Here is a 23747-nt window from a genome sequence, read left to right as displayed (position 1 = left end):
AAAAAAAAAAAAAAAAAAAAAGTAAAAAATAAAGCCCCTGAAGGGGGGCTTGGACATCTTTGGTTGCTGTGATTATGTGAAAGAAGGGGGTTTTATGGATTATGAAGTAGGAGTCAACAGTAGTAAACAGAACCCCAGCTTCTTCCGTGGTAAACCTTGTGTTCAGGTTTCCAACAGCCTTCTATATACATCTGGGCCTTGAATGTGTATTTAACACAGAAAAATTTGTAACTGTGTGTGTATATTTTGTGCATGTTCACAAAAAGGGTTAAAAATAATAATTATATTCTTGTAATGCCAGCATTTTAAGAGGCTGAGGTAGGAGGCACAAGTTCAAACTCAGCCCAGGCAGTTCAGCAAATTAGCAAGACCCCATCTCAAAATAAGGCCGGGTGTGGTGGCATATGCCTGTAATCCCAGCACTCGGGAGGCTGAGGCAGGAGGATTATTGTGAGTTCGAGACCAGCCTAGTCTACAAAGTGAGTTCAAGGCCAGCCTGAAATGCATACTGAGATCCTGTCTCAAAAAGACATTTAAAAAAAAAGCCCATCTCAAAATGAAAAATAAAAAGGGCTGGGGATGTAGCTCAGTCAAAAGGCCTGGGTTCAATCCCCACTACTGAAAAAAAATTAAATTATATATTATAATTAATATATGCACCTGGATTCTTCTGTTAGTGAATCTTCCCTGTAGTTCTACCATGACTTTGGGGCTTTTAAAGCTTGTCTTGAGTGTGTGCCTTGGGGAGTGCCAGCCATTCTTCTCCTGAAGCCTCTTGTTACAGTTTGTCAATTTGAGGATTTGGCTGTCATGGGGCTCCGAAGGTAGAGAACTGTTTTTATTCAGATTTGTATGGGTGGAGCTGGTTTCACCCCAACTGCCAAATTAGTATTGTTAGCATTTTCATTTTACAACATGAAACTGAATTAGTGTCAGTGACTTTAGAATCATGAAAGATCTTGGGGAACTATCCAGCCAATTCCCTCATTTTGAAAGTAAGTAAAGGATTCATAGTATAGGTTATTTTCCCAAGATCCTCTATCCTGGATCAAAGACAAGAGTCTAAATTGGCCTTCAATTTAGTGTTCTTCCTATTGTTAAATATTGTCCTTGTCCAACAGGGGGGAAAAACCCACAAAGGGTGGGAAGAAGCCGCTTTCCGGGACTCAGGGTGTCCAGAGACGAGTCAGAAATGCCTCCTAGTCGCCTCAGTATTGGAGCAGCATGGCGGCTACCTGGGTGAGTCTTCAGAAAAGCTGTAGTTTTCCAGGCGGGGAAGCACATGGTGGCAGTCTCTGCCTTTCTGCAGCTCTTGTCCACCCTATGCTCCTTGAGGTCAGAACCATGTGCTGCGTTCAAAGAGGCCAGAAGGAGCTAGGGCCCCAAGGTGCTTCGGGGTCTTCCTGCCCAGTCAGGAGCAGATTTGTTCATGCGAGGAGACCACTTTGTAGGTTTCTGTTACCTTCCACCCAATGCATTCTAGGCTGCAGGGCCTGGAAGCAGGCAGGGTGGAGCCTGGCACTTTGCTGAGGTTCAACAGGTCAGTAATCCAGGGGCAGATGGGCACAGTGTCAGGAAAGCTGGAAAGGCAGGTGGGGGCTTTTCTGGTCAGGTGGCAGCTCAGAGGCAAGGGGTAGGGACAGGCTGGACCTCCTGGGTTACAAAGTCTGCCCTGAAGACAAGATGGGAGAATGTGTGTTGGGGCAACCTGCTGTACGCCCACTGTGTGAGGCTTTTTATAAATGGCTACTCCAGAGCTTGGGGCAGGGCTGGGCACCTAAGAGGTGCAGATGTGACAGGCACAAAGGTGAGAAGGCACAAGAGTAAAATGTAATAAACCAGTACAGCCCAGCACTCAGGAGGCTGAGGCAGGAGGATTGTGAACTTGAAGCCAGTCTGTGCTACACAGAAAGACTGCCTCAAAAATATATATACAGACAAATAAATATAAAGTGCTACAAAAAATTAGCAGTGCTTGCAGGAAGTGTGGCTGGGTTTTTGACACAGTCTGCCTAGAGGAGTCCCATGGCCACACCCCCCATCGCCCCCACCCCGGTGGACACAGGCCCTATCACCACTGCACACACTCCCAGCCTGCTCTTCTCCACGCACCTCTCTCCCTGCACCCCCACCCTCCTCCACTCTCCGCCTCATGGGGTGGGCCTGCCCCCCAGTGGCAGGCAGCCGGGAACTTGCATTTGATTTTTTTTTTTTTTTTTTTTTGTCTTTTTGAGACAGGGTCTTGCTATGCAGTTCAGGTTGGCCTTGAGCTCATTTTGTAGCCCAGGCTGGTCTTGAACTCACAACGATCCTCCTGCCTCAGCCTCCTGAGTGCTAGGATTACAGGTGTGTGCCACCACGCCTGCTGGGAACTTGCATTTGAATCCCTGGGCCTATGCGGAGACTGATCCTGTCCAACAGTGGCCTTGGGTTCCACTCTCACCCACCTAGCAGGGTCCTGGGTTGCTGAGGACAGCTGAGTGGTCAGCTCTGCTGCTTCTCCCAGCCTCCAGAGGGTTTACACAGCTCTGCCGGTGGGGGTCCTCCCCAAGCACCCCACCATGCCTGCCGGCTGGAACCCCTCAATAACACTGTTCCGGAAGCGGGGGCCACGAGGGTCCAGCCAGCACTTACTTCTGTAGGGCCGGGGCAGGTAGGCAGGCTCTGCAGCCCTGGCCAGTGAGTTCTTGACTGAGTACTGAGAAGCATATTGCGCCACTTCTCAAAAAGCAAAGGAGAAACTGCAAGGAAGAGGGGCTGCGCTTCCTTTGAGAAGCAAGGTGAACTGAAATTGAGTGGGAAGTAGTTGCTGTAAATAAAGGAGACAAAAGTCTGACAATCCTTCTCCCCTGAGCCCAGCTCCCTGACCATCTCGGAATGGCCCAGAACCCTCTGTCTCCCCACACCTCAGGCCACAACCTCCGAACAGCAGACTGGGGCACCAGCTGCCACCTCCTGCACTGTCCCTGGGCTTTTCTCCTGCAACCCCATTGCCCTGGACTTGTCCTAGTACAGAACAGGGAAGGAATCCCACCTAGTCTGGGCCTCCTTTTTTTTTTTTTTTACAAAGGGTATTGCTATATGTAGCTCAGGTTGGCCTTAGCCTCGCAGCAATCTTCCAGCCTCAGCCTCCTGAGTGCTGGGATTACAGGTGTGCACCACCATACCTGGCTAAGACTGACCCTTTAGATATTTTTAGGCTTGACAAAAAAAGAAAAAAAGCCGTACGTGGTGGCACACGGCTGTAATTTCAGCACTTAGGAGGCAGAGGCAGGCGAATCGTTGCGAGTTCGAGACCAGCCTGGGCTACAAAGTGAGCTCAAGTCCAGCCTGAACTGCATAGAGAGACCCTGTCTCAAAAAGACAAAAAAAATTTTTTTTTTTTTAGGCTCATCTTTTGTCCTCCATCTCCTTTCAGTCTCCACGCTGTCCCTAAGCAGTAACAGCCAGAGTGGATTCTCAGCCGGACTTAGGGTAGGCAGGCCCTGTTCTGATGCTTTATAAACACCAGCCGATTTGATGCAACCCACAGCCCTTGAAGTTCGGCCTTTGCTGTCCCCTTTTACAGATAAGGAAGCAGAGGCGCAGTCAGACGCCATTACATGAGCTGCTGGCGGTGTCCACGCGGTGGACTTTAGCCTGTCCCTTCCATTCCCCTTGTTTCTCCTTCTCCCGCCTCCTCCTCACCTGGGAGCTGGTTCTGCCTCTGCTCCCCTAGATCCCTGGAAAGCTAGCCTCCCCAGCCCCCAGCCCAGGACTAAAGGCCCCTTCCTCAGAACTCCCAGTCCCACCCAGGACGCGCCCTCGGCAGGCCTGCCTTCAGGAAAGTAGTCCTGGCCAGGCCCCAGGAGGACGAGGCCATGTGTGATTCGTCCTTTCAAACAGCCGCGCTTCCTGCAAGCTGAGAGCCGGACGCACGAGGCAGCGCGGCCCAGCCGCGTGAGCTGGGCGCCCCTTCCCTCCCGCTGCCCCAGGCCGCTGACTCAGAGCCTGGCAGCTGCGGTCACCCCCACATCGGGGCGTGGCGTGGCGTGCATGCCAGTGCCGCTGGGTGAGGCCGCACCACCCCACCCCCACCCCTGCTTCTTGGCGACCACACGGTCTCCTGCGTGGGGAGGGTGGGAGTGCTTCTTCCTTCAGTCCCACAGCCACCTCCTTTGAACAATAGAGGGCACAAGCTCACTCCATCAAGCAGTCTCTCAGGGCATAATTTTCACAGCTGCAAAGCAGCCTGCGTGACTCAGCTGTCCCCTCCTGATTGCTTCCAGATTCCAGGTGCCCATGGGCCTCCCTGTCGTGCCTGCTTTCTGCACCACCATTATTGCCTGTGCAAAGTAGGTGCCTGTGTTCAGGTCCAGGCAGGGAGTCTTTTTAGAAATCAGACTTTGTTGTCTTTCTTCCTTTCTCTCCTCCTTTCTTCCTTTCTCTTCCTTTTCCCCCTCCCTTCCTTCTTCCCTCTCTCCCTTCTTTCCTTCATTCCTATGTGTGCTACTGGAGGTTGAACCTGGGGCTCCTGCATTGAGCTACATTTCCAGCTCTTTTTATCTTTTCATTTTGAAACAGTTTTGCCAAGTGATCGTGTTGCCCGGACTGGTGCACAAACTTGTGATCCTCCGCCTCAGCCTCTCAGAGTGCTGGGATCACAGGTATGCACCACCACCCCCAACTTAGAAACCATAAATTTTCTAATTGTATTTGCTGTACCCAGGAATCACATCGTCTGGTAAATGAGGAACAACTGACCAGTTGTGACAAGAGCATGGCACGGAGCTCTCAGCACTGCTGGTGGCAAGGTGAGGGGTGCAGGACCCTGCAGAGCAGCATGGGATGGCCCAGTGGAGTTCATTGTCCCGGGCAATGGGGGTTGGACGAATGAGTTCTGAATCAGCAGTGGTGGCAGTTACACAGCACTTGTCAAACTCACGAAGCTATGTACCCAAAGGGGTGAATTTTACTGCACATAAATCACACTTTAATTTTTAAAGAGGTTTATTTTGGCTCATGGCTCTGGTCCAAGGTTGAGGGCCACATCGATGCCCTTGTTGATGGGGCCCTGGGCAGTGTAGGGCATCACATGGCAAGAGACATGAATGTAGCTGGGCATTGTGGTGCACACCTGCAATCCCAGCATCAGGAGGCTGAGACAGGAGGATCACTGAAAGTTTGAGGGCAGCCTGAGCTACAAAGTGAGCTTAAGGCCAGCCTGAACTGCACAGTGAGACCCCCATTTCAAAAGGACAAAAAAAAAAAGATGGGAATGTGTGTTTGCCTGAGCCTTTACTCTCTCTGCCCTCCCCTCCCCCCTTCCTCCTCCTCCACTTCCTCTTCCTCCCCCTCCTCTTTCCCTTTTCTTCCTCCCCTCCCCCCTTCCTCCTCCTCCACTTCCTCTTCCTCCCCCTCCTCTTTCCCTTTTCTTCCTCCCCTCCCCCCTTCTCTTCCTCCTCCTCTGAGTCAGAATCTCCCTGGCCTCAAACCACTTGGCTCAAGTAATCCTCCTACCCCAGCCTCCTGAGTAGCTGGGACCACAGGCCTGTGCCACTGAACCTACCTATACCTTCACATTTTAAATTTAAAACACAGTAAAAAAAAAAAAAAAAAAAAAAAAGCCAGGTACATAGGTGTACCCCTGTAATCCTAGCTCCTTGGAGGCTGAAGCAAGAGGGTCACAAGTTCGAGGCCAGTCTGGGCAACTTAATGAGACTCTGTCTCAAAATAAAAAAATAACAAAAGGCCAACGATGTAGCTTAGTGTTGGAATACCCCTGGGTTTAATCCCTGATACTGAAAAAAGAAAAAATTAAAAACAGAAGAGGGATAGGGATATAGCTTTGTGGTGGAGCACTTGCCTGGCATGTATGAGTCCCTGGATTCAATCCCCAGCACCAAAAGCACTGATTAATTAATTAATTTCAATTTAAAAAGAAAAAAAGGATAGAATGAAATTCAATCAAAAGCCAGGAGTGCTGGGGATTTAGCTCAGTGGCAAAGCGCCTGCCTGGCAAGCGCAAGGTCATGCATTGGATTCCTGGTACCGAAAGAAAAACAAAGAAAAAAAGAATTGCTTTACACAATGGAAAAGCTGGGCGTGGTGGCGCATACCTGCAATCCCAGCACTCAGGAGGCAGAGGCAGGAGGATCAGTGTGAGTTTGAGACCAGCCTGGGCTACAAAGTGAGCTCAAGCCTGGCCTGAACTGCATAGCAAGACCCTGCCTCAAAAAAGACAAAAAAAAAAAAAGGAAACTCAATCAAAGGGTACGTATCTGTATCATGGACTGCTACTCAACTATGAAAGAGAATAAGCTCTTGCTAAGCTCTTGCTCAATGCATATCTGAGTGAACAAAGCTGGGCAGAAAGAGTATTAACAGTGTGATTTCATTTCTGGGAAGTCCGCGAACAGACAAACCCACACTGTTATGACAGAGGTCAGAATAGTGGTTTCCTCTCGAGTAGAGAGACAATGGAGGACATGAGGAGCCCCTGAGATGCTAGAAATGTCCCCTCGCATGGGCTAAGGGCTGGTTCCTCGGATCCACACCCAAGCTGATGATGTGTGCCTTTGGTGAAGCAGAGTATTCCCCCATTTATGAAGTTTTTGACCCTTTTTTTCCTTATTTGTACTAAGCCACATCCCCAGTCCCCCCCCCTTTTTTTTCATTTTGACACAGGGTCTCACTGAGTCACTACATTAACCAGGCTGCGCTTGAACATGCAAACATGCTGTCCTCCCATCTCAGCCTCCTATAATCCTGGGATTATAGGATACATTACTTTTAAACATTGTTACTGCAGAGGTTGCTGGTGAGCAGCTTGGTCGACCACTTGGATGAAAATTCTTCCCGCTTCCTGCCTCCCCCCCCCACGCCTCTCCTGCCACCCAGCCAGTGCCCAACCAGTGCCCAGCTCCACACAGCTCTTTCACCGCCTGAGCCCGTGGCACGTGGCCGCTCCCAGCTGCCCCACAGGCTGGAATTCCTGCCCCACCCCACCGGCAAAACAAACTTCAAAACTGGCTGACAGCCCAGGATTTAAACCGCCTGCCCGCCTGCCTGCCTGATTCGCTTCCCTTTACGAGCATCTTGAAGAGGAGGGAGGTTTGTGGGTTGCCTCTGCCCCATCCCCTGACCGTTCCAAGGGCAAAGGGTCCTGGCCTGAGTGTAGCCAAGAGCTCTGATGGTCCTGTCCGCCCTGCCCTCGGGTAAATGCTGCCAGCTCGGCACCTTCTTGTGTGTGGGGAAGACTTTTGTCTCCTGGCTGCACCAAGTGCCTTTCTGCTCCCCACCACTTTTCTCCAGCAAAACAAGCTAATGCCCTCCTGGGAGGCCAAGGAGATCATATGTAGAGCCAGGCATGGTAGTGCATGCCTAGAATCCTAGCACTCAGGAAGCTGAAGCAGGAGGATTGCAACAAGTTCAAGCCCCAGCTGGGCTACACAGACTTCAAGGTCATTCTAAACTATATAGCAAGATCCTATCTCAAAAACTCAAAAAAGTAATAAATAAATAAGTAAAAGTGTCTGCAGCTTACTGAGTGTCCCATGACTGTAGCTGTGATTGATGGTGGCTTATGATACGAATGAATGTGGCCCCAGAAGCCAGCATCTGGCCGGAGTCATGTGACCTGACCTAGTGGGAGAAGGACGGTGACAGCAAAGCAAGCCAGCCCCAGTTCCCCTGGGGGTGGAGCTTGGGAGTCCTGGCCCAGCTGCAGCGCCTGCTTGCCTGTCTGCTTGTTTGTCTGCTGTGCGAGCTGGGGCAGGTGAGCGCCCTCCCTGAGCACCGCCTGCCTGTGAATCCAAGAGCGAGGGCCTCCGACATCTGAGCTCTCAGGAGGGGCAGGCAGGTCTCAGCATGACGTTGGCCAGGGTTCATCTTATCCCCTTCCCTTGAGATCCCTTTCTCGAAGGTCTAGGCCAAGTCTCCTTTCTCCAAGGTTAGGGGGCTTTGTTTTCCAGTGCTGGGGATGGGAACTTCTGCATGATAGGTAAATGTTCTATCGCTCATCTACAGCCCAATGTTTTGTTTTTTTTCTTTTGGTGCTGTGGATCAAACCCAGGGGATAATTCCATCCTCTTGCCTTAGCCTCCCTAAATGCTGGGATTACAGGTTGGACCACTATGCCTGGCTCCAATATTCATTTTGCTATCAGTTGCTTAGTCAGTTGAGGGGCCCCAGAAGCCTCTCTGTGAGCAGAGGCCCAGCCCACAGCCCCTCAAAGCCATACCCCACCCATGTGCCCTTCAGGGGCTGGAGACAGGGCAAGCGTCCTTTAGACTCTAGGGTTCTGGAGTCCCCTTGGTGTGTTAGGAAATAGTCTCCACCTTTCCATCTGCAAAACGGGGTGGGTAATTGTCATACTACCTACTTGAGAATATAAACTTTCACAGGAAGTGGTAACCACACCTGACACATGTACGCACTGTGGAGTTTTTCCTGGTGTGGTGCCAGGGATCAAACTCAGGACTTCATGCACCACTGAGCTGCATCAGCCCGTGTGTGCTGTCAGGCAAAGGCAGCATCTTATTTATCCAGATGCAGGACTCCCTACAATCTCATAGCTTACTTAGGGGGAGTTGTCTGCAGTGAAGGGATTCAGAAAGGATTTCCTTAGATTCCTGGGTTTGGGTGTGGCTCTTCCAAATTGGTTCCTTCCTGCTACTTTGAAGCGATGAATCTGGGGAGTGCCCAAATCCTAAAGAACCTGCCAGGGGCCCTCACGGCAATACTCCTGGCTATACCACCATACTTCCATCTTTGACCATTCTTGAGAAGTGATGGGGTTATTCTTGCCCTGTGGTGCAGGGTTTAGGAAAAGTGAACTCTGAGATGCTCATGTAGCCAGGTGAGGAGAAGGAGGGGCTGAATCCCAAGTCCTGGCAGGAGTGTCATGAAGGAACCAACCAAACTGGGCACGGTATTACACACCCAACAATCCCAGCACTTTGGAGGCTGAAGCAGGAGAATGATCACAAGTTCAAGGCCAGCCTAGGCTGAAATAGTGAAGTCAAGGCCAACCTGAACTACATAGCAAGACCCGGTCTCAAAAAAAAAAAGCTAGAAGGCTTCAGGGCAACCGGGAGGGAGCATCAGGTCCCCTCACCCAGAGGTCTTCCAGCTCTGCCAACCCAAGCCCCTCGTCATGCCACCACTGCTGTAGTCTTGTCGGGGGCCCCATAGGACACAAAGCTGGTTGGTTAACTTGCTCATCAGTGCTTTATTGAACCAAGGGCCAACAGCTGAGGCACTGCACCTCCAAGCACAGCCCTTCCCACATCTTGAGATCGCGAACCCAGAAGTTGCTGGGTCCTTGGTTTAACTGCTCTCACATTTCCTTTTGAATATTTCCAAATGCTAAGCATAAAGACTTCTCCTGACAAAGAGATACATACACACTCCTGCCGCAGGCTGTCATGTTCACCAAAGTGCTTCCACTCAGTTTGTGTGCACATGGATGTGCAAGGCACCATGCATCCATGACCATCCATCCATCCATCCATTTGTCCATGCTTCCATCCATCCATCCATCCATCTATCCGCGGCAGGACAGCAGCAAATTCTGAGCAGTCAGGCCCAGGGTTCATGGCAGTGGGCGCTGGGCTTCAGGGGTGGGGGCCTGACTCAGATCTTAGCCTTTGCCCCGGATGGCTTCAAGGATAATGACATCCCTTTCTGGGGCAACAAAAGCCAAGGCCAGGCGGGCAACTGATGTTCACATCTCGAACCCTAGCCAGATGGGGGAGCCCCACAGCCGGGGTGTGTGTCCTGAGACAAGTAAAATCAGACAAATCAAGCCTGCAGGTAACTCTGCAACAGGAAAGAGTAAGAGCTTATGTGTGTGCTGGAAGTGCTTGTAAGGAAGGACAGGAAAGAGGAAAAGAGAAAGGGTCAACATGACAGACACCGTGGTTCTTGCAGAAGGCAGGGGCAGCCCTGGCCCGGTCAGTGCCAGGGGCAGGGGGCTGGCTGGCTCCCGGGCCATGACAGAGCTCATCTTCAAATCATCAGAGGCTGTGGCTCCCCCAGCAACACACACACACACACACACACACACACACACAGAGCTCTGCTGGACACAGAAAGACAAAGAGGCAACCCAGACAAGGAAGAAAAGTCAAAAGGCCCTGGTGAACACCAAATACTTGCTCTGAGCTGGCACAAACCACCAGGCAGGGGTGACACCAGGGTGTGGAAAATGACTGGAGGGAGACAAGAGGAACTGGGACGGGGCAGACAGCCAGGAGTGCTGTCTTCCCCCAGCTAGCACCTGGGGCCTCTGGCAGGCCCCTCAGACACTGGCACTCAGATTCTGCGAGGCAGGCAAGGAAGGTGGCAAGACTGGCACCTGCACCTCTCACTGGTCCTGCAGCCGGCTGCAGAGCTCCCGCCGGCTCCGCTCCCCAGCCCAGCTGCGTGTCTTGAGGCGGAAGGTCCTCAGCTCCTCCCTGAAGGCCTCGTGGTTCATGGGCCGGTAGTCCTGGGGTTCGCAGAAGTTCTAGGGCAGCACGGCAGAGAGAAGGTAATTTCAGTATGAGGGAGAGGGTAATTTCAGGGGGTATCTAATTCTTGCTTGCAGGCTACTGTCACAAAGAGACTGGCCATCTCCACCCTGGTACCAACCGGGTGTTGTGGGAAAAACTCCTTGTAGCCGCCCTTGAGGATGTACATCTCGGGGTAGTAGAGCCTCGGGTAGTCATTGGCTGCGCGATCACGTTCCCTGATGAATCGGCACCTGGTGGGGGGGTTAGGGACAAAGATGAGAGCTGGGCTACAGCTGGGGGCCTGTTCCCTGCACCCCATCCTAGGGAGGTCTTAGGGAGCCACAGAAGGCGTCTGGGCACAGGAGTGTCTGCCACAAGAAGATCAGTTGCTACCATATAAGAGAGGCTGGGGTAAAGGCAGGAAGGAGGTGGATCAAGGGGGCAGCTTCTGTTTCTAGAAGGCAGCTGTACAATCTTCACTACAGCAACCTGTGGCCTGGAGCAGGAAAAGAAGTGGAGAAGTGACAAGTGGATGTAATTTGACACATTCAAGGGCTCTCAGACCAGACTCAGTGAGCCCCAAAGTTGGGGAGAGGGAGGGAGGGATAAAGGGCCTCCTGGTCCTAGTGCCTGGCTAGGGTGGGAAGCTGTATGCCGGAACCTAGCACAAAGGGAGGGATGAATAGGGGAGAGGAGGGCAGGGCAGCAGGGACAAAGCCTCAGTATAGAGCATCTGGGTGCAGACTCAATCCAGTGAGGCCTGTAGACAGGACCGGTAGTCTGATGGGTCTGGTGGCAATGCAGGGACAGGAGGCAGAGAACAGCCAGCTAGGGCAGAGCACGAAGGGAGACAAAGGAGACTTAAGAAGGCCTGGGCACTGCAGACATCAAGGGAACAGGCTCTCAGCAGAGATCTAACAGCATGAGCCCTGGAGGATGAGCATCAGTGGCCAGACACAGGACCCCTGGACTTTGAAAGGACCCTGGTGAAGACTTGGAACCAGATTTTGTAGGAGTGGTGGACAGGAGACCGATAGAAGGATAATGACAGGAGTTGGGGAGTGGGTGCCATGCAGAGTGAGGCACCAGGTCAGCTCTAAACCATCAGAGCATGCAAGAGGCCCAGGCTTCGGGGCTCGGCTCACACTCTGGCCACACCAATGGCTCCAGTGCCTACAAGCCCGTGCAGGGAATCAAGCGCAGGCACCAGCTGGTGGGGCAGATGCAGCAGGGACTCACATGCGGGGCCCGCGCTCCGATGAGAATTCGCAGTGAAAAATGAGGATGATCCTCTTGTCCAGGCTGCAGGGTGTGATGGGGCACTGAAGCAGGAAGGTTTCGGCATCTCGTTCAAGGGGCAGGTTCACCGCAGTCTGTCAGAAGAACAGGTGGTCAGGCCACCAGCCTGCACCTGAGAGGTAGACCCCTCCCCTTTGCAGTCCCCCTCCTCTTGCTGGCAGGTCCCCTCCATGAGAAGGTAGGCACACCTGCTTCCCACCAATTTAGCTCACCTTGATGTGTCCGCCTTCGTACTCATAGGGGTATCTGCAATCTACAATCACAAACTTCTCCACAATGTTGCTGAACTTGCCCATCAACAGGGCTACCACCTGGAGAGGGGAATGGGGTTGGTGCTTTGCTCCCTGCTAGTCTGGACATGTAATCTACCCTCAGGAAAGGCCAGCAGCCAAACAGTGGTGTCTCATGCACCTGGAGACTGGCTCAGCCCCACTTACGGTTTCTGGAGAGATGTACTTGAGGTCTTGGTGTCTGCCATCCACCGTCTGTAGGAGGAAGGCCTGAAGGGAAAGGGAAGGGGGAGACAGAGTCAGAGGACAAAGTGATGTTGCCAAGACTGGAAAGAATGGGGCTTCCTTCCCAAGCCCAGAGGGCACATCTGCCTTGGCCTTCAAATTCAGCTCTGGTTCCCTCAACAACCAAGAAGCACCTCCTGGGGCTGATACCCAGGGAACAACTTCCCAGAGGTAAATGGAGTAGAACACACACACACACACACACACACACACACACACACACATTCCCTCTCTCTCTCTCTGTCTCTCTCTGTCTCTCTCTCCCTCTTTCTCTCTCTCTCCAAGGCTCTTTGAAGCCTGGGATGAGGCAGGAAAATCTTCCATGCTAGACATTAGTTTGGAGATGTTTACCCAGGCTGAGGCACTACAGATGTCTGGGCAGAGCTGAGGTAGAGTCAGAAAACCAAGAGGAGCCAGAGGGAGGAGTCTGCCTGGGGACAAAGGTTGAACAGATACCCAGAACAAAGAAAGGGGGCCCCTGGGGAGACAGGAAGAGCAGAAGCCACTCTTGAAGAAGTCACAGCTGGTGGCAGGTCAGGTGCCTAAGAGTACCATGGGGTACCTTGGAGTAATCTCCAATGAGTCCGCGGTGGTCGCTGTCCAGGATGCTTTCGATCTCATCATGACACAGGGACTTTGAGCGGAGGACCCGGGCTTTCTGGGAGGTGAGGCAGATGGAGGCCAGCATCAGGGGTGAGGAAGCCCCTCCGTGTCCTATCTGGCTGAGACCTCCTTTTGCTGCCCTGCCTGGGACACCACCAGCCCTTGGCCATCTGCCACAAATCCCAACAAGAGGGTGATAGCCAGGAGTCCCCCCAAGGTGGGGCAGTGGGTGGTGAGATCCAGGCCCTTGCAAGGAGACACTCACGGGTTCCCCAGGCTGCTGCTGCTCCTCAGGGAGGGTCACACTCCTCCTCCGCTTGCTCTGGACGGGCGTGTCCTTGTCCTGCGGCCGCTCAAGCCTCTTGAGGATGGGCCGGATCACACTGCAGGGCATGGATGGGGAGCGGAAGAGCCTCTGGCACTTGCTGAACATGACGAGGTCCTGGCAGGGGTGGCACGTCAGGGGTCAGAGTACTCAGTCCCTTGACCTCAAATCCCACCAGGAGGGGAGGGCCCCACCCCCACCCCCAAGTTTTTTGGGGGGCCATGTCAGAGGCCCACCTGCTCCTCTTCCTTATCCAAGGTCTTGACCAATGGGGCACTAATGAGGCTCTCCATTCCTGGGGGGACTGCATCATCCTCCTGAGGTCACATCAGCAAGGACAGGGTCACAACCACAGGCACAGGCCAAAGCCCTCAAGGCCCTGCATCCTCCAGGACAGTCTTCCAGTAAACACCAGGCCTGCAGCCCGTTGCCCCAGACCTCCATGCTGCAGGGATCCACTTACCGCTGGGACCTGCCCTGACCCGTGAGAAGCCCCTCACCCTGCTCAGCTTCCCCTCCACTTTGGCACCAGCCACTTCCTCTTCTCTGATTGGCCGGAGATCACGTCAAGACTCAGTTACCTCAAATTCTCCTTTTGACCTTGGGGTGCGGTCACAGTCTTCCCGAAGGGGCTCAGAGCTCTCCTCATATGGATGGCCCCCAGGAGGTGGAGGTGGGGGCCTGGTGGCCAAGCCTATTTACCTTTAAATCACTCTCCAGGATGTCCACGAATCCATCATCTTCTTCAGCAGTCCCCTCAGCAGGGCTCAGGGGGAAGCAGTGAGACTGGGCCCTGGGGCTCAGTTCCTCTACCTCCATCTTCCTCTCAGGAGTGTGGCACTGTTGAGAGTGAGACAGGCACAGGCTCTGTCCCCAGTCTCTGGACAGGTGCCCAGTGCCTGGGGGCTCCGGATAATCCTTGCCTTCCCAAGGTTGTATCCTGAGGGCCCTGCACGGGGTCAGTGCCCCTCTTTACCATAAGGTTGGGGGCCGAGCTTGGCCTCTGGGTAAAGGTTTCTCTGCGGCTGGCCCACTCTGCCAGGGCACGAGCAGGGCTGGGAGGTGTAGGCTTCCATGGCATCTTGAAAACAAATCCCTCCTGTGATCAAGAAAGATACCAGAAGTGTCACCGGATGCCAGAGCACCACCCCAGCCTGCCCCCTTCTCTCCTGAGCTCTCCCTTGCAGGCCACAGGAACGCACATTCTCCTTATCCTCCCCAGGGCTGCTGGCAGCTCTGCCACCGGCCTCGCTCTTCTTCCAGCAGTCCAGCGCTTGAGAATTGGTGATGTTTCGGAGCACAGGGCTGTGGCCCAGCAGCCTCACCTAGGGGAGCACAGGGCAGTACTGGAGGCCACATTCTTCTGCCACCAGGCTAGGCACTCCTTTCCCTGACCTGTCCTCCAGCTCCCCAACCACCCAGGAAACCATCTCCCTGGCCCAGCTAAGGGACACTTGGCTACCTCAAGCTCGTGCTTTGAGAGGGACCCTGGGATGCCTCCTGCCCCTGCCCAGCCAGCATGCCTAAGCCTCCAGCAACCCACAGGGGACACTCACGGGCAAGGACTGGAAGCGTCTGATGGCAAACTGCTCACTGCAGAAGGAAGCAGGACCAAGTCAGGGCTGAAGTGGGCAGCAGGGACCAAGGGCAGGCAGGATGTCCCTGCTCTAGAGCCCTCCACGCCTCTGGGGCACAGCCTTTCACAGGCAGAAAGGCTGGGAAGCACTTACCTTCGCATGACCCGGCTGGCTGTCTGGATGGCCTGTTCAAACCTAGGAGAGAGCAGATGGGATCCATCTTCCCCTGTAGCCTTCAAGGGGTGAAGACAAGACTGGGGCTCAAGACAGAGAAGCAGGAGGAAGCCCGCTGTCAGGGGCCCAGGTACAGGGGTGAGGGATGGGGGCAATGAAAGGCTGCCTGGGAGTTTAAAGGCAGCCCTGAATGGAAGGGGGCCCACAGAAGGCAGTGAAGACAGCTGGGCCAGGTCGCAGGGTCAGTGAGGCGTCACCAAGGCAACAGTCTCACCAGCCTGCACACAGGCCTTGCACCTGTATGCAAATCACCCCAGCAGGGGCCATAAGGCCTCTGGGAAAAGCATCCATCGGTCCAGGGATGACAGCCACAGGCACCCAGCAATTTAGGTGTCTCCAGGAGTGGACCCTGGCAGAAGCCTGGGCTTCCCTCCCTTTGTGAAGAGTTGGCCTAGCTTCCTCTAGGACAGGGGTCTGCTTTAGCAGAGGCCCCAGCAGACCACCCCTAGTCACAAATGTACAGGGTCACATCCTCTCCTCCCTTCTGTGGAATTTTCCAGGTCCCAGCCTCTGTCTACCTCCCCCAAAAGAGGTCAGCAGCAAGGAATTCCAACAGATGTTTCTCTGGAGGCTGGGCATAAGCTTCTGACTACAGCGCCCCTCCCCACCTCAGGCTCTGTCACCAGGGACCACCTGCCATGAGGAGTCTTTTGTATATTCCCCCCCCCCCTCTCTTTCTCTCTTTTTCTCTCCAGCTTCTTTCTGAGGCTAGATAACTGTCAAAGCAGAGATGGTGGGGCACTGAGGGTAAAATGTCAAGGGGTGTCCTTCTCCACTCCCAGCCAAACTGGCATCAGGCGTGAGCGATTCAATTAATTTAGTTTCCAATCTGCACCTGGGCCTTGAGGGTAAGGCAAGAACAGCTACTAAAAACCAACCTCCCATCTTCTCCCACCCCACCCAATTCTGTTTCCTGTTTGTGACAAACGCTGTACCCAGACCAGTCTGATCAAAGACAATGGTAAGAAACAGCCACTGCACTCGACAGTCCCTCAGCCCAGGCTGTGGGAGTCCAGCTGTCCCCACTAATGGCTGGCAGCTGCTGTGCCTGCTTGTCCTTAACAGCTGGATAGGAACAGCTGTGCTCTAGAAGGCACACCCATGCCCTCTAGCCAAGGAGAGGTATCTGCACACAGAGCCCAGCAACTTTCTCTCCCTTCCCTCAGGAACAAGGGGTGAAAAGAGTCAAGTGGCACTGAAGCCAGAGGTTGCTGATAGGCCAGGAGCCAAACCAGTCTGAAGGCAACTGATTTTTGATTAGTCTAGAATTAATCTAAATTAGCTGGATTTTTTTTTTTCATTACTGAGCGTTGAACCCAAGGCCTTCAGTCCTTCTTTATTTTTTGAGATAAGGTCTTGCTCAGTCATTAGGTAACTCAGGCTGGGCTTGAACTTGCGATCCTCCTGCCTCATCCTCCCCAAGTACTGGGATTATACGCACATGCCATCACACCTAGATTAGTTGGACCATGTTTTTAAATTAGATATTTCACATATATACTCAATAAGGGATCCTGGGGGATCTATTTTCCCAGGCCTCTCAGTGAGTCTGTGTAGACCTAAGATGTTGACCCCTTGGTGGTCGGGATCCCCCCCCCTTTTTTTTTACTCACATCTGCTCTGCCATCTGGATGTCCATAGGGCTGGGGGAATCCATGCAGAGACCTGCAGGGACAGAGTGCCTTGGTTTAAAAATAGAAGCATTTTCTGTGTACTTCTCTCATCATGCCCGAAAAGGGGGGAAAACCCTATCCATTTTAGATTTGGACACACTAAAAAAATGAAGCAAAAACCTACTCAGAAGCCCTGAGGGTGATACATTGCCCCCTAAAGGACACAGGGTTCCACGCCCTGTTTACTATAGAAACTCTTCCACAGTTTGCGGAAACTACAGTGCAGTCAGGTGTGGTGGTGCATGCCTGTAATCCCAGCATTCTGGAAGGCAGGGGCAGGAGGACTCCAAGTTTGAGCCCAGCCTGGCAACTAGCAAGATCCTGCCTATTAATTAATTAATTAATTTAAAAACTGTATGAAGCTCAGTACCAAGGTCTTGGGTTCACTTCCCAGTGCCATAAAAACAACAAAAAGAGAGAAAAGCAACAACAAACACTACAATGTCTTCTAAGCTTTTTTTTTTTTTTTTTTTTTGAGACAGGGTCTCAAAATGTAGTTCAGGCCAGCCTTGGATTCAGTATGTAGCCCAAGCTGGCCTTGAACTTGCATCCACCCATCCTCCTGCTTCAGCCTCCTGAGTGCTGGGATTATAGGCCTGCACCAGCCCACATGGGAATCAGCATTTTTCTTAAACTGGTTTAAAACAATTTGGAAGACAATGGCTTTTTAAGGGAAAAAGTTACAGACTAAGAGAATGTTCTAAAAGGATCAACTTTCAGCCCTTAGTACCACAGGTGGGGCTGTGGTTTACACTTTGGCGCCAGTTTAATAGGTAAGATCTCTCCTCACTCAGAGGGCCCCACCCTCCTCGCTCAGCAGTCTAGAAGAGTGCAGTGAGCACCAGTAGGAGGTTGTCTTCCTCCCACTTGTGGGCAGGACAGAGGAGGCTCCTCCGCCTACCAGGTTGTGGGAAAGATCTTAATCTGATGAGCTAGGAAGTCTGGAGGGCCAGGTAGTTCCCCCAGACCGCCCCCCTCCCCAGCATTGGGAGATCTCCTCAAGCACCCTGGGACTCACCTGCATCAGAAAACTCTGAGGACTCAGATGACAGGGAGGATTCTGACGCCCGACGGGACAGGGATAGGCGAGTCAGCTGACTTCGAAGGGGCAGGGTCCCTACCTGATGCGTTGGGGTATCGCTGGGAAGGGACGCAGGAGAGAAGAAAGGTAAATGCAGGGCTCTGGGGCTGGCCAACCTATGTTCCTATGCTCCAGCCTCCTCAGTGCCCAAGGAGGCAGCTCCCCATGAGGAAGGATCCTCTGACACCATGCCAGGGAGGTAATCAGTCACTAGTCTGCCCTCTTAGGGCAGTGACTCATTCTGGTGAGGCCCTAAAGTGTCTTCTCTGCGTTAATTACATTAGGAAATATCTCCTAGGTGCAGGAAGAGAGGAGCCCAGGGCAAGAGCAAGGGGGATAGGGGGCGCCAGCCCAGGTATTGGGGTCAAGGGCAGCAAAGCGCTACCGAAGAGCCATCCACCCCTTCCTGGAGGACAGTGCAAGATTAGAGTCTCTACTGCGGCTGGGAAGACGCTCCCGGGCTCGCCTCGGGAGCCGGGTTAGCCTTTAATCACACTAACCCTGGGGGCTGAATCGGGGCGCAGGCGGCAGGGAGCGGCAGGAACCTGTGAGAACCACCCTCCAATTCCCCGCTCCGGCCTCGGGATCCCCTGCCTGGGGCGAAATGGTGGCAGTTGGGGCACAGAGATTAGACAGGCAGCGCGGTGGAGGTACAATGAGGGAGGAGGGAGGGAAAGAGGGTCCTCGGCAGGCCACCTGGAAGGTGTGAGCCGCACAATCCCGGTGTCAGCGCCCCTGTCCCCGGTTCTTGAAGCTGGAGCAAGGGCACCCTTTGCTCTTCCCCGACGCCTCCCGCTCCACCTGCTGGACTCCTTGACTCCCACGACCAGCTCCCCGGGTCCCTGGCCCGGCCCTCTCACCTCACGCCCACCCTTCTTGGATTGCCCTACCTGCCGAGCCCAGCGAGCTTGTGCATGGTCTGGGTGAGGGTGGTGACCGGAGAGGAAGAGGCCGCGCGCTCCGGGGACATCAGAAGGCCCTGAGGGTCCAGCTGGCGCCCGGGGAGGTGGCCCGGGCGCTGGGCGCCAGTGCGCTCGCCAGCCGGGCTGAGAGCCGAGCCGGGCGCGGGCTCCTCCATCACCGCGGGGCCGGCAGCAGACGCCGGGTACAGCTGGCCGGGCCAGGGAGGGAGCGGGCCTAGGGCGAGAGGAAGGGGTAGGGAGGAAAAGCTACGGGGCCGGGCGCGAGGGAGACAGGGAGGACAGGGATGCGGGAAGGGTAGGGAGGGGTGGAAGGGCGTAGAGAGCAGGCTGCAGTCCTGGAAGCCTCTGGCTGCAGCTGCCACCTCCACCTCCTTATATATTCGAAAAATAACAGCGGCCGCGCCGCCGGACGCCACCAATGGGGGCGCGGGGTAGCGGAGGGCGGGCCCGGGGGCGGGGCCGCGGGTAGAGCGCGGGGCCGGTCAAACCCGGCTCGCCCGGTAGCCAGGCTTTGGGTGCGGCCAGCCGAGGATTAGGGTTTATCCCTCGCCCTCGCAGACCCCTTTCCTACCCCAGCTCCCGAACCAAAATCGGATCCAGGTCTGCACAGTACCTCCTCTTGGGACGCGGTTTGGAGCTCTACACGCTCCGAGGAAGCAGACACCCGGATGGCCTCAGAAGGACCCGCGCAGTTAACATCCGCGCGACCACCCGTGGGGACCGTGAGATGCTCCACCTGGCTCCGGGAAGTTTCCTAGCGCAGCTGTGCTGCGCGCTCTGCGTGCCCGGTGCGTTTTGCTGCCGGTTCTTTAGCTCGTTCAGGGCCACACGTTTAGACGAGTGGTGGAGCCCAGGTATGCGCCCTCCCTGCCCACAGTGCCCAGGGCCACCAATTCGCAGGCCGAGCCCCTTCGCAGAGGCAGAATGGGTGGGCGCTTCCGGCGGGAGCAGGCTAGACGCGACCCCAAAGGGCTCAAGCTTCTCTGGCATTAGTCATGATTCTGCTGCGGAGAGTTAGGGGACCAGAGAGCCCAGTTAGGGAAGGCTCTCGTGCTCATTGATGGCTTGGCTAATTTGGTGTCAATGGCAGCGTAATTGGGGTTTCTTTGATGTTGAGGGTGGCTGGATTTGTCATTAGTTTACAATGAGCGTTTTCTAATTATCCAATCACCTTCCAGCCAAGCCTATTTTGCTGGAGGAGGCCGAGAAGTCTGCACCCAAAAACTAGTGGAGCCTCTGCCATCCAGGGAAGATGTGACCTCTGGCGAGGTGGGGGCCATCCAAACTCTGCAGTGCACCGGGGGCGGGGGGGCAAAGGGAACACGGGTTCGGAGGAAGCTTGGTGTGGGTCAGGTGACTTGAGGAGGAGGAGGAAGAGAAAACCGCAGCCCACCTAAGAGCTGACCAAGGTGGGGCTGCGCCCTTGCTTTTTCTCAGCATTTTGCCCAGCTCCTGTACTGTGCCAGGCTACACTGCAAGGAGGGCCTTTCCTGTTCTCCGCGGTGGGTCAGGGGTTAAGTTTGGAGCCTCCAGCTCCCATCCACAGGAGGGTGAGGGAAATGGGCATCCTGTGAGGTCTCCCTCCAGAAAGAAACTGCCTTGAGGGTTGCATTTTCAAAGCCAAAACAGCAAGAGTCTCCCCGCAGCACCACCCCTACCCAACACACACATCTCCAGATGTTCACTATGTTGATTTGGAAAATGCCTTGAAATCCCACAGCCCAGGACTGAGGGGGAGGCACAGAGGAGTCCTTCCAGAGCTGACACACATCAACTCTGTGCCTTCCTGAATTAGATCACAGGGTATGTGTTCAATTAAAACAAAAATTAAAGCCGGGCGTGGTGGCGCATACCTGTAATCCCAGCACCTGTAATCCCAGTACCTGTAATCCCAGCACCTGTAATCCCAGTGCCTGTAATCCCAGCACCTATAATCCCAGTGCCTGTAATCCCAGCACTCAGGAGGCTGGAGGCAGAAGGATCATTGCCAGTTTGAGACCAGCCTGGACTACAACGTGAGCTCAAGGCCAGCCTGAACTGCATAGTGAGACCCTGTCTCAAAAAAAAAAAAAAAAATTAAAAATAATTTAGAAGAACTTTTGCAACCATCATAGTTCATAGTAAGAGGATTGATTCCTTCCATCTAGCCAGGCCCTGGTTACTGCACTTGTGGGGTGCAAAGGTCTCCATCTTCCTCTGGTTTTTTTTTTTTTTTTTTTTTTTTTTTTTGAGACAGGGTCTTGCCATGTAGCCCAGGACGCTGGCCTTGAACTACGAAGCCCACGCTGGCCTTGAACTCAAAGTGATCCTCCTGCCTTAGCCTCCCAAGTGCTGGGATTACAGGCATGGGCCACCATGCCTGGCTTCATCTTCCTCTGGAAGCAAATGCCCTGAGACTGAGCACATGAAGCTTTAGGCTCATTCAAGGGTGTCCGGTATGACCCTGGGGTCTGTGCAGAAAGAGAAGAAACACTGCCTCTTGTTTCCAAAATCCCTTCTGCTTTCTCAAGCCTGCTCCTACACAGCACTGCCTTTATGAGGCTTTTCACCTTGGTGGAACTTTTTTCTGGTGTCTTGTTTTTGTTTTTTGGGTTTGTTTGTTTGTTTGTGCAAAAGGGATTGAACCAAGAGCATCATAATGAGCTACATCTCCATCCAGCCATCCATTCATCCATTTGAGACAGGGTCTCAAATAAATTGCTAAGTTGTCTAGGCTAGGTTCAAACTTTGAATCCTTATGTCTTAGCCTGCCAGAATTGTGGGATTCCAGACATATACCATCATGCCCAGTTGAAATGGTTTTTAAAAGTTGTTAATGCTGGGCTTGGTGGCAAGCACTTGGAAGGCTGAGGCAGGAGGATCACTGCCAGTCTGAGACCAACCTGGGCTACAAAGTGAGCTCAAGTTCAGCCTGAACTACAGAGTGAAACCCTGTCTCAAAAAGACAAAAAATAAAATAAAATAAAATAAAATAAATAAATGTTGTTACATGCCACCAAACATTCAGATAAAGGAGAAAATTTAAATGGTACAAAAAGGCAGTGAAAAGTCAGGTCGTGCTCTTACATAAAACTTCAGGACTTCTCCCCAGAGGCAGCCACTATGATAAATGTGTCCCATATTCCCCTGAGATGCCAATAGAAACATAATGGTAGACACAAATGTGAGCCACGTGTGAAATTTAAAATTTCCTGGTAGTCCTATTTTTAAAAGTAAAAAGAACACTGAAGGTGTAGTTCAGTAGTAGGGCACTTTCCTAACATTTGTGAGGCACTCAGCTCAATTGCTAGTACCTCCCCAAAAAAAGCAAAAAGGAAAAGATGAGATTATTTTTAATCCTTAATAGTACATTCAAAATATTCAACATGTTATCAACATACTTTTATTTGATACCAAGTCTTCATATCCAATGTGTGTTTTACACCGGAAGCACACCTCAATTTCCACTCGGCACTTTTCAACAACTTCAGAGCCACACAGGGTTACTGACTGAAAAAACTGGACAATGCAGGTCTATATGTTTACAAGCAAATATATGCCTGTTTTTAAAAAGTATACAAATAGTACATAAACATTGTTCCCAAACTTTTTTTCTTCATTTTACTTGGAGATAAATCTATATTCGGATCATAATTATCTGTTTACTCAAATCCCTAATGCTAAACATGTAGCTTATTAGATTGATTGATTGATTGATTGATTGTACTGGGGATTGAACCCAGGACTTTTGCACTGGTCTACATCCCCTGTACTGTTTTTTTTTTTTTATCTTGAGATAAGGTTTTGCTAAATTGCCAGGCCAGGCTCAAACTTCTGATTCTCCTGCCTCAGACTCCCAGAGTGCTGGGATTAGAAGGTGTGTGTCACCCACGACACCTGGCTGGTTATTAGCTTTTACAATGATACAGCAAAGAAGCCTAAAGCTGCTGGCATTCTATCTATAGAACAGATTCCTACTGTGGAACTGTGGGAAAGTATAGCATTGGACATTGAAATCTCCTTTCCCTTTCCCTGAATCTTACCTCCTGAAGCTGACTGACCAAGGGACAGACAGGGATGGAGTCATTTATTCACCTCTTCTAGTCTTCCGGCACTGTGGATAGGACAAAGCCATGGATGGCCTCTAAACTCAGTATTTTACTTTTTCAGGTCTCTCTCTGTCTCTGTCTGTCTCTGTCTTTGTCTCTGTCTGTCTGTCTGTCTCTCTTTGTCTCTCTCCAGTACTGGGGATTGAACCCAGGCTCTCATGCATGCTAGACCATACATCCACACCTCTTTTTATTTTATCTTGTGACAGAATCTCACTAAGTTACCCAGACTGACCTTGAACTTTTGATCCTCCTGCCTCAGCCTCCCAGAATGCTGGGATTATAGGCAGGCATCACCATACCCAGTGGGGTTTCTCTTAAGGAGACATCAAAAGTGCATACAGGTATGCTTTCTAATCTCCTTACATACCCAGATGAACATACACAGTTCCTTGAGTCACTGTTCTTCAGTAGGGAAGGTGTTTCTTCTGTAGCTGCAATACCTGCAGCCTTTACAGAGAGTGGGCAGGTAGGTAGGGATGCCTGACATCTGGCAGAGCACAATAAGCAATTGTTGATTACCGAATGATTAATATTGGACTCCTGGAAGATGTGTGTGTGTGTGTGTGTGTGTGTGTGTGTGTGTGTGTGTAAGACAGGGTCTCACTAAGTTGCTAAGGCTGGTCTCAAACTCATAATTTTCCTGCCTCAGCTTGCATGAGCAGCTGCAATTACAGGCATATACTGTCACACCCAGTAAAAATTATCTTTAAAACAAAAGGATTCCTAGCATAAAAGAAGTGTGAATCTCACTTATGTTGATATCTACTGACATGAAAAGATGTTCACAATCCGGGCTATCAGGTATTAGACCAAATGTAGTTGCATTAAACACAATATGATTGGGAAATCTACAAGGATCTTAATTCAGCCATGGAATTAAGGTGATTACACATTCTTATCTTCAAATTTTTCTGTATTTTAAAACATTCTTCAAATAACAAGTATACAAGG

At 52.3% G+C, this 23747-nt stretch overlaps 1 protein-coding gene across 1 annotated transcript; it reads right to left on the bottom strand.

The window, feature by feature from the left end:
- Positions 1-9191: 9191 nt before the first annotated feature.
- Cdc25b (cell division cycle 25B) lies at positions 9192-19078 on the bottom strand. Its single transcript, XM_013512285.1, has 16 exons — positions 18673-19078; positions 17720-17841; positions 16642-16693; positions 14948-14989; positions 14774-14810; positions 14420-14542; positions 14194-14316; positions 13920-14057; positions 13454-13534; positions 13158-13334; positions 12852-12947; positions 12212-12274; positions 11987-12085; positions 11715-11848; positions 10615-10726; positions 9192-10489 (listed from the first exon to the last, which is right to left on the bottom strand). The coding sequence occupies exons 1-16, from the start codon at positions 18858-18860 to the stop codon at positions 10349-10351; spliced, it is 1728 nt and encodes a 575-aa protein (XP_013367739.1). The 5' UTR covers positions 18861-19078; the 3' UTR covers positions 9192-10348.
- Positions 19079-23747: the final 4669 nt, after the last annotated feature.

Source organism: Chinchilla lanigera, unplaced genomic scaffold (assembly GCF_000276665.1).
Source record: "Chinchilla lanigera isolate Chin_1 unplaced genomic scaffold, ChiLan1.0 scaffold00014, whole genome shotgun sequence".
In the NCBI taxonomy this organism is placed as follows: Eukaryota; Metazoa; Chordata; class Mammalia; order Rodentia; family Chinchillidae; genus Chinchilla; species Chinchilla lanigera.
The sequence above is the reverse complement of the archived record's forward strand: the minus strand, read 5'-3'. Positions and strand labels throughout refer to the sequence as shown.